This window comes from Athene noctua, chromosome 16 (assembly GCF_965140245.1).
Source record: "Athene noctua chromosome 16, bAthNoc1.hap1.1, whole genome shotgun sequence".
Lineage (NCBI taxonomy): Eukaryota > Metazoa > Chordata > Aves > Strigiformes > Strigidae > Athene > Athene noctua.
Window position 1 is genome coordinate 1,223,566 of NC_134052.1, and position 15,241 is coordinate 1,238,806.

Consider the following 15,241-nt stretch of genomic DNA (forward strand, 5'->3'; position numbering starts at 1 on the left):
GGGTCTGTCTTTCCGGATTTCTTCCTTAGTTTGCAATTTCAACTTAAACAGCTATTTCTGTGGAACCTTTTCCCTCGGAGAGAGGTACTACAAAGATTTCCTTGGAAGAGCCCTGATGTCGGGGACTCACTGGGCTGGGCAGGGTCCCCGGGCGGAGACGTGTCCCCTCCTTGGTGCCAGCACAGTCCCCTGAAGATAGGACTCACCTCCACCTCGCATTCGTACTCGGAGCCATCAAGCAGGGTCACTCTGCAGAGAGCACTCTTCACTTTCTTGGTGGTTTTCTGGGGTGACTTCTGGGTCTTGCTGGGGGTTGTTTTGTCAGAGAGCCCATCTGTCTCACTGTAGTCCTTCTCCTCCATCTCTGTGCCCTGGAGCAGGGAGATGCACAGGGTTAACAAGCACCAGTGCCAGGATGGACGGACAGAGGAAAGCCCTCCAACAGCAGGCAGAAGATGGCAGGGAAGGCCGATGACCTCTTGGGACTCCACAGCCAAGCCCAGTTCCTCTATCCTACACTGCCAGCACAACCAGTGTCCTAGGAAAATGGACACCCAGGAGCCTGCGGTCAGTTCTGCACCAGAAACCTCACTGCCCAACTCCTGGGTGCAGCAGGCAGGGCCAGGGCAGCACCGTGGCTGTCACTGGGGTGCAGGCACTGCTCACAGCCCTGCCAGGGGCAGCTCAGTCCTGAGACACAGGGCCACCCACTTCCTCCCCCTGCCCTGGCCAGCAGCCATGGCAGGGCCATTTCCAGCACAGTCAGCACTTCGGGCTGCTGTACCGCTCCTTCTGCCTGTCCTGCCTGCAATGACCCGTGCAGGCACCCATGAGGCAGCCGGCAGAGCCCATCCACTGTCTTGGTTGTAGGGGGCTCCCCCCCCTGCAGCCCCCGTGCTGCAGCAAGGACACAGCGATGGGCAGCAGAGAATGGTGGCACGTCCCCTTCGTCTGCTGCGCCCTCCCCTCTGCACATCTCACAGCACCCAGCCACCCTCTACTCACCGGCTCCATATTTCGGGCATCAGCCTGTGCCCCAGGCTTCTCATTGGCCTCAGCGTCGCGGCCGGCGGGGTTGGCAGCCGCGGCGGTGGGGCCGTGCGCGGCCACCTCCAGCTGCTGCTGCTGCGCCTCCTCCTGCGCGTTCTTCACCTCCGAGCCGGGGCCCGTCTCCGTCGTCATGGCCACTGGTCACCCCGTTCTGCCACCACCACCCACAAGGAGAGACAGGAGGGATCACCTGGGTGTGTGGTGACAGAGGGTGCCCGTCCCCGCCCCGCTGCCGCCACACACCGCCCCGCTGCCAGGCACGGGCCAGGAGGTGGCTTTGCAAAGGGCCGGTGGCAGCAGCACGGGGTATCAGGATTTCATACTCGGTCAAGCCGGAGAAGAACAGCCGGTGGTGTGGGGAGGGACCCACCATGGTCAGGGCAAAGGGCTCACGCCCCATCCCCATGCTCACAGCAGGGAGCAGGGCTGGCCGCACCCCCCAGCTCCCCCCAGCCCTGGGGCCTCCGGTACCTTCAGTAATATTTTTTATGAGTGGGAGGGTTTATTCTGGGAGGAAAACCCAGGCTGTGTGTCAGCTTAAAGGCTGCACTGACACAGGAAATTGCAAACATAGACAACTCCACACATTACATCTGGGATGGCTGGGTTTTTTCCCCTCTGGACTTCCCAGCAGCAGCAGCACGCTGGGTTCCCACGGCCAGCGTGGCTGGACCCTGCGCGGTGGCGGCAGGACAAAACCTGCCTCCAGCTCCAGCAAGATGAAAAACAAACCCGAGGTCAGCAACAGGGGATGGGAAGGCACTTTCCATGTGGGGTGCTCAGTAACATGTTTTTGCAACCTTTATGTTTTTGAAACCTCTATGCAAATGCAGCGTGGGGCTGGCAAGTGCTCCTGGGATGGTTCACACACACACAGGTCATCGAGTGCCTTTTGTGACTGTCCCCTGTCCACCGCTTGGGCTGCTCAGCCCCACTAGCCCCCCAGGGTTGTGCTCCCCGGGCTGTGTCCAGCCATACCAGACCAGTTGGGATCTGGCCACCTCCACAGAGCCTGAGGGCTGTTGCTGTGGCTGCTGCCAGAAGAGCCAGCTCAGAGCACTGGCCCACAGTCACATCGCCTACAGAGCACTCACACAAGCAGCCCTGAGTAATGCCTGCAACACCCAAAAAAATTAACTTTTTTTGAGTGTGGAAGACCACGTGGGATATTTCTGATCCCCATTTCTGGAATGACAGTTCATGTGGCCTCTGGGAGAAGCTGCCAAATCCCAGGCTTTGCCCCAGCCTTGACAGCACTAATGCAGGGATGAGGTCCAGCACAGCTCCAGGCCATGGATGTGGCCACTCTGGGGCTGGAGGAGTTGCTTGGTGACATGACATCCCACTACCATCACCTTCTGTAAGTCCCAACTACCTAAACGCTGTTTTAGCAGGTATGGGAGAGCAAAAGCCCGGTCAGGACCATGACCTAAGGCAGGTGGAGAAAGACCACTTTTAGAATCACAGAATGGTTTGGGTTGGAAGGGACCTTCAAAGACCATCTAGTCCCATCCCCCTGCCATGGGTATGGACATCTTTCACTAGCCCAGATTGCTCAAAGCACCGTCCAACCTGACCTTCAACACTTCCAGGGAAGGGGCAGCCACAGCTTCTCTGGACAACCTGGTCCACTGTATCACCCTCATCATAAAATATTTCTTCCTTATGTCCAATCTAACCCTTCCTCTTTCAGCTTAGAACTGTTGCCCCTTGTCTTGTCACTACAGGCCCTGGTAAAAGGTGTTTCTCTGTCTTCCTTATAAGCCCCCTTTAAGTACTGAAAGGCCACAATAAGGTCTCCCTGGGACCTTCTCTTCTCCAGACTGAATAATCCCCCAACTCTCTCAGCCTTTCTCCACAGGGGAGGTGCTCCAGCCCTCTGACCATTTCCGTGGCCTCCTCTGGACCCACTCCAACAGATCCATGTCTGTCTTGCACTGGGACCCCAGAGCTGGACACAGGGCTCCAAGTGGGGCCTCACAAGGGTGAAGCAGAAGGGGAGAATCCTCTCCCTCACCCTGCTGGCCATGCTGCCTGTGATGCCGCCCAGGACACGGTTGGCTTTCTGGGCTGTGAGCACACGTTGCTGGCTTACATCCAATTTGTCACCCACCAGTATCCCCAAATCCTTCTCCGCTGGCCTGCGCTCAACCCATCCACCCCCCGGGCTGTGCTGGCACTGGGCACTGCCCCAGCCCAGGTGCAGGACCTCGCACTTGGCCTGGCTGAACTTCACGAGGTTCACATGAGCCCACCTCTCCAGCCTGCCAAGGCCCCTCCAGATGGATCCCTTCCCTCTGGGGGGATCAGCTGCACCCCTCAGCTTGGTGTCATTCGCAAACTTGCTGACTTTCTTTTACAAAGAAAACATCTCACACCACAGATCATGTCCCACTTCTGCCTTTCAGGTGTCCTCAGCACAATGGGAAGATGTGAAATCTTACCCAGAAAAACTGCTAAAACTGGCTCCGAGGGGTGGGAAGGAATGGACAGACAAGATGGAACGAGTCAGCCTGCGCCTCCCGCAGCCGGGCTCAGCCTGCCTGGGAGCAGCCCTCTCCCGTGGCTGCTGGGCAGTGACACCGCCACTGGCCCCACTGGCTGGGCAAGCACGGCACCGTCACCACAGAGGACTTGGTTCACACCAAAACAGCCAGGATTTCACCCCCTTGCCCCAGGGTCATGCTCTCCTGGCCAGAACAGGCAGGATAACCTGCCACCAGCCCCTGGGAAACATCAGCTCAGCTTCTCTTAACAGACCCTAGTGCTCAGCAAAGGGCACGAGAAGATTTCAAAGGTCACCAGTGGTGTATTTTTTCCACAGAGGAAGCAGGGCTGCTGTTTTTCCACTGCAAATTCAAGCAGTTGCACGCTCCCAGCTCCAATCCCTGTGTGGATCATTCCTAACCACTTCCGTTTGGACCTCAGCATGTGAATTTTTTAATCAATGTGAAATCTCTAAGATGATAACCATTACTTTGGCCAAAAACAGACTGAGTTTTTCACTCAAAGTTTCTAAACTTTCTTCAAAGTTATGTTTTTCTTCCACCAGGAAGCACCAATTCAGGTGCCAGTGGGGCACTGGTGCCACATCCATGTGGGTAGCGGTGCTGCCTGGGACTCCCTGCCCACGGTGGAGCTGAGCCGAGGCCGGGAGCACGGAGCCAGGGCCGCCTGCAGCCCTGGCACGCGCAGCAGCACTGGCAGCGGGGCTGGGGGCTCAGGGCTGGCTGGGCACTGAGGGTCGGCCTCAGCCCGGCAGCACCCAGCCCACCAGACCAGCAGTGGGATGCAGCCACCCTCCACCACAACCTGCTCGCCTGTACCAAGGGCTGCTGCAGGCCCATCGTGAGAGGAGGCCACCGCAGTCAGCATGACCACCAGCCCCCCAACCGTGCCCTCTGCCAGGCTAGGGCAGTGCTCAGCACCCCGGGGGCAGGACTCGTGGGGACCTGGCAGCACTCATGGCGAGGCAGCTGGTACAACCCGTCCCAACCCCTTCTGCCCCCTGGGGAGCTAGATTTTTTCCTGTGCACTTTCTGACAGTGCTCAACAGCTTCAAAAGCAGATGATGTTCATTTCGGGAGCATCTCTGTGCCTTAAGCAGAAACCACCCCTGATGTGACAGTGGAAAGCACACTTTCAGGCTGCAAGAAGCCGGCCAGGTGGAGCGCCTGCCATCACACAGCACTTGCCAGATGCAAAACTCAGCTCCTTCTGCCCCACCTTGCAGGACAGGCTCCAGAAGACCCTGATGTGGGGGGCCATGGGTTGAGAAAAGACAGAAGTGCCAGAATGCTGCCAAAGGGACAATTTAACCCATGTATTAGCCACGACAAACCTTTAGAAGAGGTTTAGAACACAACTACAGCAAACTTGATTGAGATCAGTGGAAATGATGTCCTAAATAGTACCCCCAGCAGGAGCAGGACCCAATCCTGCCAGGCAGGCAGCCCACCCAAGCTGTCCCAGCCCTTCCCAGCACTCAGCCTTGCTCACACATGTTCCCTCGGGAGCGAAGCCAGGGCCAGAGCAGCTCCCATGCTGAGGTTGGCAGCTGCCCGGGCAGCAGCTGGCAGAGGCAGGACGCAGCAGGCACCATCTCCCCAAACCCCTTCTCTGTACAGGGTACGGATTGAAGGACTCCTGCACACCCACGGTCCCCAATGCCACGTGCCAAGCACAATGCTGGTTTTCAGCAAGGGCTGGCTCACTTCTGCAGCTGGACCCAAATTGGACTGGGGAATGTTTTCCTTGGGGTAAATATCAGGTGAAATGGCTGGAACCCGTTGGAGCTCCAGGCTAGTGAAACAGGCACGTCAGAACAGTGACTGCTAAGAAAGCCTTAGCAGGATCAGAGGTAGACCTGCTCATCATGCCTATAATCTCCTCCCATCATCTCCCTGCTTGCTCCTCCTTCCCTTGGTGTTTTCTTCTTCCCCCGCTTCAAGCTGGAGTGTGGATTCACAGCTTTCCCAGACGCTCTGCCCCCGCACTTCCCCAGCATATCCCAGCTTCAGCCTCCGCAGCACTCCCCTCCCAGAGCCCTTCCTTTTGTGCCACCTCCAAACAGGGTTTTGCCCAAGTCTGCTTTCCCCTTCCCCATTCACTCCCTGTTGCTGGGCTGGTTTTCAAGGCTGAGCACCTCCCTTTGCTTCTGGGCTCTGCTTCTCCCCCTCACTCCCCGCTGAGGATGCTGCCCATCCATGATGCTTCACTTCTGGAGCATCACGGACACAGGCAGGCAGGAGTCTCTGTGCAGTCCCATGCTGAGTGCCCAAACAGGCCTCCATGGGCTCCAGTGCAACTGGGGTGCACAGAGCTGGGCAACAACCAAGCACCCTCCTCCCTTGCAACTGTTCAGCAGCAGCTGCTGAGGGGTCTGTGGGACTGATCCTGGCAGCAAAGCCCACTGCCACGTGGTGGGACAGACGGCTACCACAGAGACAGACGGACATGGGGAACAAGCTGGGCACAGGCAGCACCCTGTGAGGGTGGCAGTGGCTGCATGACAGGGGGTCCAGGTACTTGCTGGCCCTAAGAATGGAGGAGCTCAGAAGGGCTGCAGCACTCAGCACCCCTGCCATGGGGCAGAGGCTGAGCTGGCAGAGGACAGGCAGGACCGCAGCACAGGCAGTGCCTTGCAGCCATCCTGGAAACATAAACGGAGCCCCAGCAGTGAGTCCTAGGTATCCTCCAGAGACACATAAAAAGCGAACAAGGAAAGCAGTCCCCAAGCCCCAGCAACATGCAGCACCCATGTGCCCTGCCGTCACCCAGCCTTCACCCCCCCCAGCACTAGGGAACGTGCAAATCCCCAAACCGCTCCACAGTCAGCCCGGAGAGCTCTCCTACGCTGCTCTGCAGCAAGGCCAAAAAAAATAATCACATGAGCTGCCCTGTTTATGCTGAAGGGGGCCAGATCAGAAAAGCAGGGTGTCCCCAGCTCCTGGAGACACACACCACTCCTCCTCATGTGGGACTGGCAGGGGCAGAGATCTGCACTGCCCTGAACTGTTCCTCAGATGGAAAAATGCCCCGTCCCCACCACCTCCCGAGGCTCCAGGACCCGCATACCACCCCAGGCTGACAGTCCCCGGCGCTGGGCACCCACTGCCGGCTAAAGCCAAGAGCATCCCGCGGAGTTGCCTTCTCCATGGCAGGGCCGGCCATACCTTGGTGCCGGCTCCCCATGTCTCCAGCACAGCTCGTCGCTGCCAGGCTGCTGCCGCGTCCGAGGCAGCGTTTTCTGCAGAGCCGCCTCTTCCCCAACCCCAACACCCCCGCGCAGTGATTGATGTGTACCGCAGCCGCAGCCGAGCTGAGAACTGGGCTGCCTTCCCATTCTGCCGCCGGGCTCCCCCCTCGCCAGGAGTTCTGTGCCCACACCGCAGCCCCCTGGCGCGGCAGGAGGGTCCCACGTGGGTGCTGGTGCCAGCCCCATCCGTCCCCCATCTCCTGCAAACACCTGACTCATCCTGGGCCAGGCAGCGGGCGCAGGCTGCCATCCTGCCAGGATCCTTCCCTGTGCACGCACTGGCAGGGAAGGAGAGCTCAGCTCCTGTGCTGGCTGCTCAGCAAGGAGCTGGACCCACTATCCATCTTCATCCCAAATTAACCTGGCACTTTCCTGCATCACCCGCCCCATCTCTTCCACAGGCCCCAGGGCAGCAAACACTGCGCTGCCTCCAAACCACGTACTCGAGCACCCCGCTAGCACGAGTCAGCCTGGAGATGTACCAGCAGCGAGAGCTGAACAGAGGCTCTTTCATTGCCCTCGTCCGCAGTGAAGTGCACAGCGTGACACCCAGCACATCCCTGTCCACAGGGCCCGTGGCTCCTTGTCCCCACCTTGTCCCTTGAGAGGCACAACAGCCCAGAGCAAACGCTGGGGGTAGGTACTGCCCCGCAGAGGTGCCTCATACCTGGTAACACACAGCACAAGGTGCCCGTAAAGCACAAGCGCTGACAATGCCACAGCCAAGGGACAGATCCTGCCTTCAGAGAGCAGTGGGAAAGCCCAGAGTGTGGGCAGGGGCACTGCCAGAGCAGCTGGAGGCTGGCAGCGGGTGCTGCCCATCACCCCACACCTGGGCAGCCCCGGGGAGCAGACAGGGCTGGCTGTGGCTGGGCAGGCTGTAGGTCAGGCAGGTAATTCTGTGATTCTGTAACATTTATACCAAGTGTAGGCAGCCTGATGGGAGCAGTAGTGCTCAGGTAGCACTCGTCACTTTGCACACATGCTTATGAAAACTCCAGAGCACACCAAGCCATCAGGAGCCCCAGGGGAAGAATCACAGAATCATCTCAGTTGGAAAGGGCCCTGAAGCTCCTCCAGTCCAATCATGAACCTCACACTGACCGTTCCCCAACTCCACCAGATCCCTCAGCGCTGGGTCAGCCCGACTCTTCAACCCCTCCAGGGATGGGGACTCCCCCCCTGCCCTGGGCAGCCCATTCCAACGCCCAACAGCCCCTTCTGCACAGAAATCCTTCCTCAGAGCCAGCCTGACCCTGCCCTGGGCAGCTTGAGGCCATTCCCTCTTGGCCTGGCACTTGTTGCTTCGGTCAAGAGACTCATCCCCCCTCTCTGCACCCTCCTGTCAGGGAGCTGCAGAGGGCCAGGAGGTCTCCCCTCAGCCTCCTCTTCTCCAGACTAAACCCCCCCAGTTCCCCCAGCCGCTCCCCAGCAGACCTGTGCTCCAGACCCTGCCCCAGCTCCGTTGCCCTTCTCTGGACACGCTCGAGTCATTCAATGAATTCAAGAAGCACAAGCCAGGCAAAGTCTGGCAACTTTCTGGCAGACTCCAGGTAGGCTCCTGCTTTTGGGGTGCAGGCACCCACCCACATGGTACAGCCACACAGAGCCTGACCATGCTGGATGCAGAGAGAAATCCCCACTCATCCCCAACTACCCAGTTGCTCACCAGTATGAGTTCTCCAAATGGTACCCATGGGTTGGGATGCTCAAGTTTAGCCGGGTCAAGGACCAGTGGGGATCACAGCTTCCCCGGCTCCCCTGGGAGCAGCACTCAGGCAGCCCCATATGCAAGAGGGTCTCAGCATCCTCAGTGGCATTTCCAGCCTTGAGCCCCTCCTTGGCCTCACCCCGGGGGAGTTGCAGCCACAGAGGTGTGGGGATGGGGGCCACCAGTTCTCGGCTGCTCAGCACCGCTCCCACTGTGGTCAGGGCTGACATCACCAATCTCCCAGCACCCACAACTATCAAACCTCCTTGTCCAGAGCTGCCACATGAACAACGAGGAGGAGACACAGAAAGCAGAGGGAAGAGTCAGCCCAGAGAAGAGAGAGGAGACAAAACACAGACAGGAAAAGGAGGGGGAAAGGGAGAGACAGCAGCAGACAAAGATCCCAAAACCCCAGCCATGCCTCAGACTGGACGTGACACGTGATGGGAAAGACCGAATTTATCACATCCTGCACAACTCCCTGCCCAGCTCAGACAAACCTCCCCCCAGACCGGGGGAGCGCTGCCCGAAACAGGAGGGGGGCAGCAGGAGCTGCCACTGCCCCATGCCCGTTTGCCTCAGGGGAGCGAGCAAGCCAGCCTGGGGGGGTGGGCAATGACCATGGGACACCCCCCCTCTGATCAGCACTGAACCCTGTTTCCTGTGCTGGTTCCATGAGGTAGTCTACAGAAAACAAGAGCAGAAGAGATCTTCCCTCCACCCCTGGCAAGAAGCAATGATGCACCCAGCCAGAGCTGCTCCGGCACCAGCGTGCCAGGCTGGAAGGAACCCACTAGCAGGGATGGAGGTGCCTGTGGAAGCATTCTTCTTCCTGGCTCCAAACTCTGCCACTGCTGGGACTCATGGGGTGCCCAAGGCATTGGGGAGACCTGAAGAGCCATGAGTTTCAAACAGGGCCCTGCTGGCACCTTGGCCCCTGTGGTATCCCACTAAGGACCCCCCTGCATTGGCTCTTGAGTATCTCCATGGGTGGAGCCTCCACAACCTCCCTGGGCCGCCTGTGCCAGCGCTCGGCCACCCTCACGGTGCAAAAGTGTTTCCTGATGTTCAGAGGGACCCTCCTGGGTGCCAGTTTGTGCCCACTGCTCCTGTCCCTGGGCACCACTGAGAGGACGCTGGCTCTGTCCTCTTGGCAGAAAGCCCTGGCAGCAGCCAAGAATGGCTCCCGCTGCTGGGGAAGTTGCCCCGAGGATGAGCTCCCCCACTTTTCACACTAAAGAGTGGCACATGAACCCCACATGGTGGCACAGACCAACTTGTGTAACACACTTTTCCCTTTAAAAGGGAGGGGATGGCAGAGTCCTGGGAGAGCCCAAGAGACCTCCATGTGCATTTCAGCAGAGGGTTCAGGACAGCAGGAAGATGCCAGCCATGGTAGCACCCCACAGAAGAGCACCCCTCACTGCCGTGGTGCCACTGGGCTCAGCGAGGACGCAGCTAATGCCTGAGTTGTCCCACAGAGATGCGACTCATGGGTTGGGCCTGATCCTGCACCTCCTCACCCACCAAAATACCACACCAAGACCCCTCCCAGGGAAAGGACATAGCCTCTTGGATTTTGAGCATCAAAATATTTCTGATCAATTTGGTAGAAATTAACCTTGGGCTGGGGAGGGCTGACAAAGCCAATCCCTACCTGGGAAATGCTGGAAAATCCATTGAAAAACTTCATTCAAACTCACATTTTTTTAAAAAAAAAGTAGCTTCTGATGACCACTAGCACTGGGCACATCTCTCATGTAAGGAAGGCTTAAAGAGAACAACCATCCCCATATTCTGACATCCTGATGGAGGGCAGCTCTGGGGCGAGGGCAGGGTGCTCTGGGGCCGCTGCACTGCCAGCCCACCCGGGAAGGGGCTGCCCAGGGCTGAAGAGCGGCCAGCACAGCTCGGGGCCAGTGGGAAGGGCTGCCCAGAGCAGTGGGAGCACAGTGCCAGGCCCTGGCTCGTGGCTGGCTCTCCGGCCCATGGGGACACACAATGGCTTTCCCCACTCAGGAAGGGTCTGTGGGGCCAAGGGGCTGCAGGGATCAGGAGACTCACCCAGTGCTTCTGCACCACCAGCCCTTTGCCTCGTGCTGGAGTGAAAGCACCTTCTCCCCTGTGCCGTGTCCCCCAGGGGTGCCCTGCCATGAGGTCCATCCCCCTGCCCCAAGCCCGCACACTGGGAGCATGGTGACGTAGCGCTCACCACACCAGGAAGGCAGACAAGGAGGGGAGGGTGGCACAGCCCTGCCGCTGCCTTGCTGCCGGGCCTCCTCCACGCACCGCCAGCACCAGCCAGAGGCTGGGAGCTTGCCCGGCTCCTGGCAGGGGAAACTGAGGCACACGGAGGGGAAACTGAGACACACAGGGCTTGGTGACACAGCAGCCATGGCAATGCTCTCTCCCTGCCTCTCACTCTGGTGGGGGATGTATTTGGGACAGGCCTCATCCTGGAACCATTCCCCCTGCCAGGAGCCTGCACCCAGCTGTCAACTCAAGCCTGTCACTCCCACAAGAGGGGCACAAAGGGGTAGGCATAGGAGAAAACATGACATTATCCTCAGAATGCTAATCATTACTTGCAACCTCCAGCCATCAGAAGCACTCACAGGCACCCCACGGCAGGTCACCCTGTGCAGGGACACTGTGCCTGTACCTGCCCTGCTGCCCTCCACAGCCCCAGCAGGAGGGAGGATTCGGGAGGCCAGGGGCTGCAGCACAGCACACCTGGTCCATTTCCCAAAACACCCCACCTGAACCTTGCATTAGCAAAAAAAGAGTTCACACCTACCTCGAAGGTTCGCACAGGCTGAAGTAAGTGCTGGAGGGGCTGTTACTAAAAGATTTGTGGGTTTTAACGCAACTCCCCTGTTTTTGGGATGCCTGGATCACGCTTTCTCAATGCCTAAAGACACCAGCGTAGACTTCACTCTGGTTTCTCCCCATCCAACCTTCTCCCAACTATGCCCAGGAACGGGGAGCAACAGCACCCCTGTGACTGCGCAGCTGTGAACCGCATTCCCACCAGTGGCAACAGACTGACGCAGGATCAGGATTCTAAGAAATCCCAGAGCATCACCAAATGAGACTAAATAACATAAGCACATGCAGCACAGCCACCCCTGCCCACCTCGGGGTTCAACATCCCACTAACAAGCCAGGTTGGGGTCACTGACCCACTGGACGAGGCGAGGTCCGCTGGGGCAGCGCAGGCAGCCAGGGCAGGAGCGAAGCAGGGAGCAGCCTGTCTGCTGGTGAAGACCCACAGCTCCAACAAGGAGCAGGAGGGCAGGAAAGGAGGAATGCTCTCCTGTGCACAGAAATAGTCCCCCCAGTGCAGCAACTTCACAGGCTGTTGCAGAGAAGGACACGCACCCTCTGCGGGTGCCCAGACACAGGAGAAAAGAGCTTTTTAGCTGTTTCCAAGACAAGGACAGCTCTGAGGCCTCGGAGATGTTTGAGCCTTGCAGGCAATTATCAGAGATAAGAGACAAATGTTTTAAAGGCCAAAAGGGATAGAAGAGGGATAAAAGAGGGTGTACAGTAGAAAAAGCAAGTCACAGTGGGGTGGGGAGCAGCACAAGGGCTTTCTTCATGAGATCTGACCTTCCACACAGAGGACAGCTTGGGACACAGCCAGGACTTGGGCCAAGTGGGCAGATCTGGGGCTACTGAAGAGAAAAAGAAATGGTGCTGAGGAGAAGGTACCTCAGTCCTGCGCCAGGACTGCAGCTGCACTGTGGGGTGCACCCCAGCCCACCCAGACACCCCACTAGTGCTGCATACACTGGGGTCCTGTCACCTCCCACCACCCCACGGGCAGGACACGCTGTGCCGTGCCCCTGGGACCCCCACTGCTTGGGAAAGCCTCTAGGGGCCTCTCACACTGGCTAGGTTCATCCCCACCTACCCTCACATTTTCCAGTTTGTCTGGGACAGTGCCCCAGTGCCCAGGGTCCCCAGAGACCTCCTTGGGCACCCCCAGACTTGATGCAAAACTCACCAGGAAATGTGCTGGGCAGATCCAGGGCTCTGGTGGGGACCCGCTGAGGGGAGCGCCCCACTTCACTGGACCGGGGCTTGGTTCCATAGGGTAAGCCTCAAGGGCAAGGAGGAAAGGGACCCCCAACCCTCCCCACCCACTGTGGAGGAGACAAGGAGGGGACAGGCCATGCCACCAAGCCTGGAGGAACAGGAGTGGAGCTGCCCCAGCCCCTGCACTCTCCCACTTTCACAAGCCCCACATATTCCCAGTCCCCCTCTCCTCTCCCATCAGCTCCCCACCAGGCCACATTCCCCAGGAGCTGGGACACCGTCAGCCCCCAGCCCTGTCCCAGCTTCACTGTGGCACAACATGAGAAGTGCCCACACACCAACCAGTTCTTGGCCACAGATTTGCTCCGATTCCCTCCTTTACCTGTCCCCCGTTTGTCTTTCAGCAGCAACTAGCCCTGCCCAGGCTGCTTTCCCTGCCCGTTTTATATTCAGAATGCATATATAATGTATTACATACATTAATGCAGTGTCATCACCGTGCAGTCAAACATGCCGTGCACCATCACTTCAGAAGGTCCAAGTCCCAAAGCCAGTGCGATGTGTCCCCCCCAACACTGCAGCGCCCGCTCCCACACCTGGGTCCTGAGAGATACATGCAGCAGAGCTGGATTCCAGCTGCTGCAGGGAAAACTGTAACTTGGAAATTTCCATGCTCTGAAGCATTTCACAGATATGCAAAAGGACCAACAAGGTGTCAAAGGAGCTTGAACAAGTCACAGGGCTGAGCAGGAGCCAGAAATAGCAACCAGGAGTCTGGGTTCCATGTGCTGAGCCAGACATGCCCCATCAGGCTGCCCCATAACCGAAAACACCTTCAAATGCTTGTCTCGGTAGAGATGGACGGCAAGACGTTCATGGCCTTGAACAACCTTTATCTGGCTCCGACTCTACTTTGCTAGTCTCACTTCAATAGATATTGGCAAGCAACAGCATTTGTCTCCCTGCAGAGCTGGGGAGAATCCGTCTTCTGGCATCTGAGTGCCTGGACACCACAGACACCCAAACCACAGACAAACAGAAAACTCCTCAATGACTTGCAAAATGCAACAGAAAAAAGCCTGCCATCAGGCTTCAGCTTGCTGCAGGGCACCTGGTCTGCAAATAAATTCTTCAAACGGAAATGAGAGGCTGGCAAGCACCGACCTGGACATGCATGCACCGAGGACACGGTACTCCAGCCTCTGACCCATGTGTGAGCTACAGCATCGAGGATGGGGCCAAGCCTTCCAAGAGGATGTTCCGACAATTTACGTCTCAGGTTGAGGGTATCTGAGCCCAGAAAGGACACAGAAAGATGCTCAAATAATATTTTTGAAGCATAACAATTTTACTTGTCTGTCATCCCTGAGTTGGTTCAAAATAGCTCAGTGGATTTACAGTTGTGCCAGATGTGCTAGGGGTTAGCTGGCTCCCATCGGGAAAAGGGAGGCAGGTGACCTCCAGTTTTCCTCTGAATTACAGAAACATTTGATCAGCAAGCAGACTCACAGCAGAGTTTGCAGGGACCAGAGGTCATCCCATCCTCCCCGCCAGGTCACAGGAGGGCAGGGGCTGCCTGTGACCGGAGCAGCATACCAAGAGGTCCAGCCATGAAGGGGACTGTGCTTTTGGGTTAGGACAGTGATGGCTGGAAGCAGCCACCAACTTGCCAAGGTGCCAGAGCACCAAACCCTGTGCCACCACCACTGCCATGGAGGGGTCCAAAAGGTGGAGCTCCCTTTGCAGGCAGAGCGCATCTCTCTCCAGGTCGGTGCTGGCATACCTTGTAGCCAGGCTTGGGAAATGCCAATAAAATAAGGGAAAACATCTCTCCCTCCTCTCGCACTGCTCTCCCTCCAGACAATTAATTTCAGCCCTGCACCAGCCCGTGGCTGTCTTGCAGCGCCGCTGTGAATCATCAGCAGCGAAACGCTGACTCACAGAGGTGAGGCTCCGGATGCAGCTGACGCAGAAGCCCTGGTCCCCGCAGCCTGCTCCTGAAAACCCTCCTCCAGGTCCCCACAACATCTCTGCGAGCCCCAGGGAGGCTGCAGCAGCCACCCACTGCAGCAGGGAGATGATGCTTCAAGAGGCCATTTAATCCCACTTGGAGCAGTTCCATTCATATTGCCCCAACAAGCCTTTAATATTCTCTTGTGGTGGAAACTCCTTTCCCTACACCTCTGTCTGTGCCAGAGCTTTACCCACATCAGAGGTATTCTCCAGCATCTCACCAAACCTTCTTCCCTGTAGTTTTGGGCTACAGGGCAGAGCTCCTTCTGCCTTTCCATCATTTCACAGAATCATAGAGTGGTTTGGTCTGGAAGGGACCTTAAAGACCATCTAGTTCCCATCCTCCTGCCATGGGCAGGGACACCTTCCACTAGCCCAGGTTGCCCAAAGCCCTGTCCAACCTGGCCTTGAACCCTTCCAGAGAGGGGGCAGCCACAGCTGCTCTGGGCAACCTGTGCCAGAGCCTCACCACCCTCACAGGGAAGAATTTCTTCTGAAATCTCATCTAAATTTACTCTCTGTCAGTTTAAAACCATTACCCCTTGTCCTGTCCCTACACCCCTGATGACGAGTCCCTCCCCCCTTTCAGCCCTGGGAGGCCGCTCTAAGGTCTCCCTGGAGCCTTCTCTTCTCCAGCTGAACACCCCAACTCTCTCAGCCTGCCCTCA

At 57.8% G+C, this 15,241-nt stretch overlaps 1 protein-coding gene across 10 annotated transcripts in view; it reads right to left on the reverse strand.

The window, feature by feature from the left end:
• The window catches only part of EPB41L1 (erythrocyte membrane protein band 4.1 like 1), a 69,807-nt gene that overhangs the window by 30,925 nt on the left and 23,641 nt on the right, over positions 1 to 15,241 (reverse strand). For 9 of the 10 annotated variants that reach the window (XM_074920357.1, XM_074920352.1, XM_074920356.1 and 6 more), the window contains 2 exons: positions 1,006 to 1,201; positions 207 to 371 (listed from right to left, as the gene is read on the reverse strand). In XM_074920357.1, the coding sequence (XP_074776458.1) occupies positions 207 to 371; positions 1,006 to 1,182 (342 nt within the window). In that variant the 5' untranslated portion in view covers positions 1,183 to 1,201. Of the gene's footprint in view, positions 1 to 206; positions 372 to 1,005; positions 1,202 to 6,725; positions 6,837 to 15,241 lie in introns of those variants that run through there. The other variant, XM_074920350.1, reaches the window with a different exon arrangement.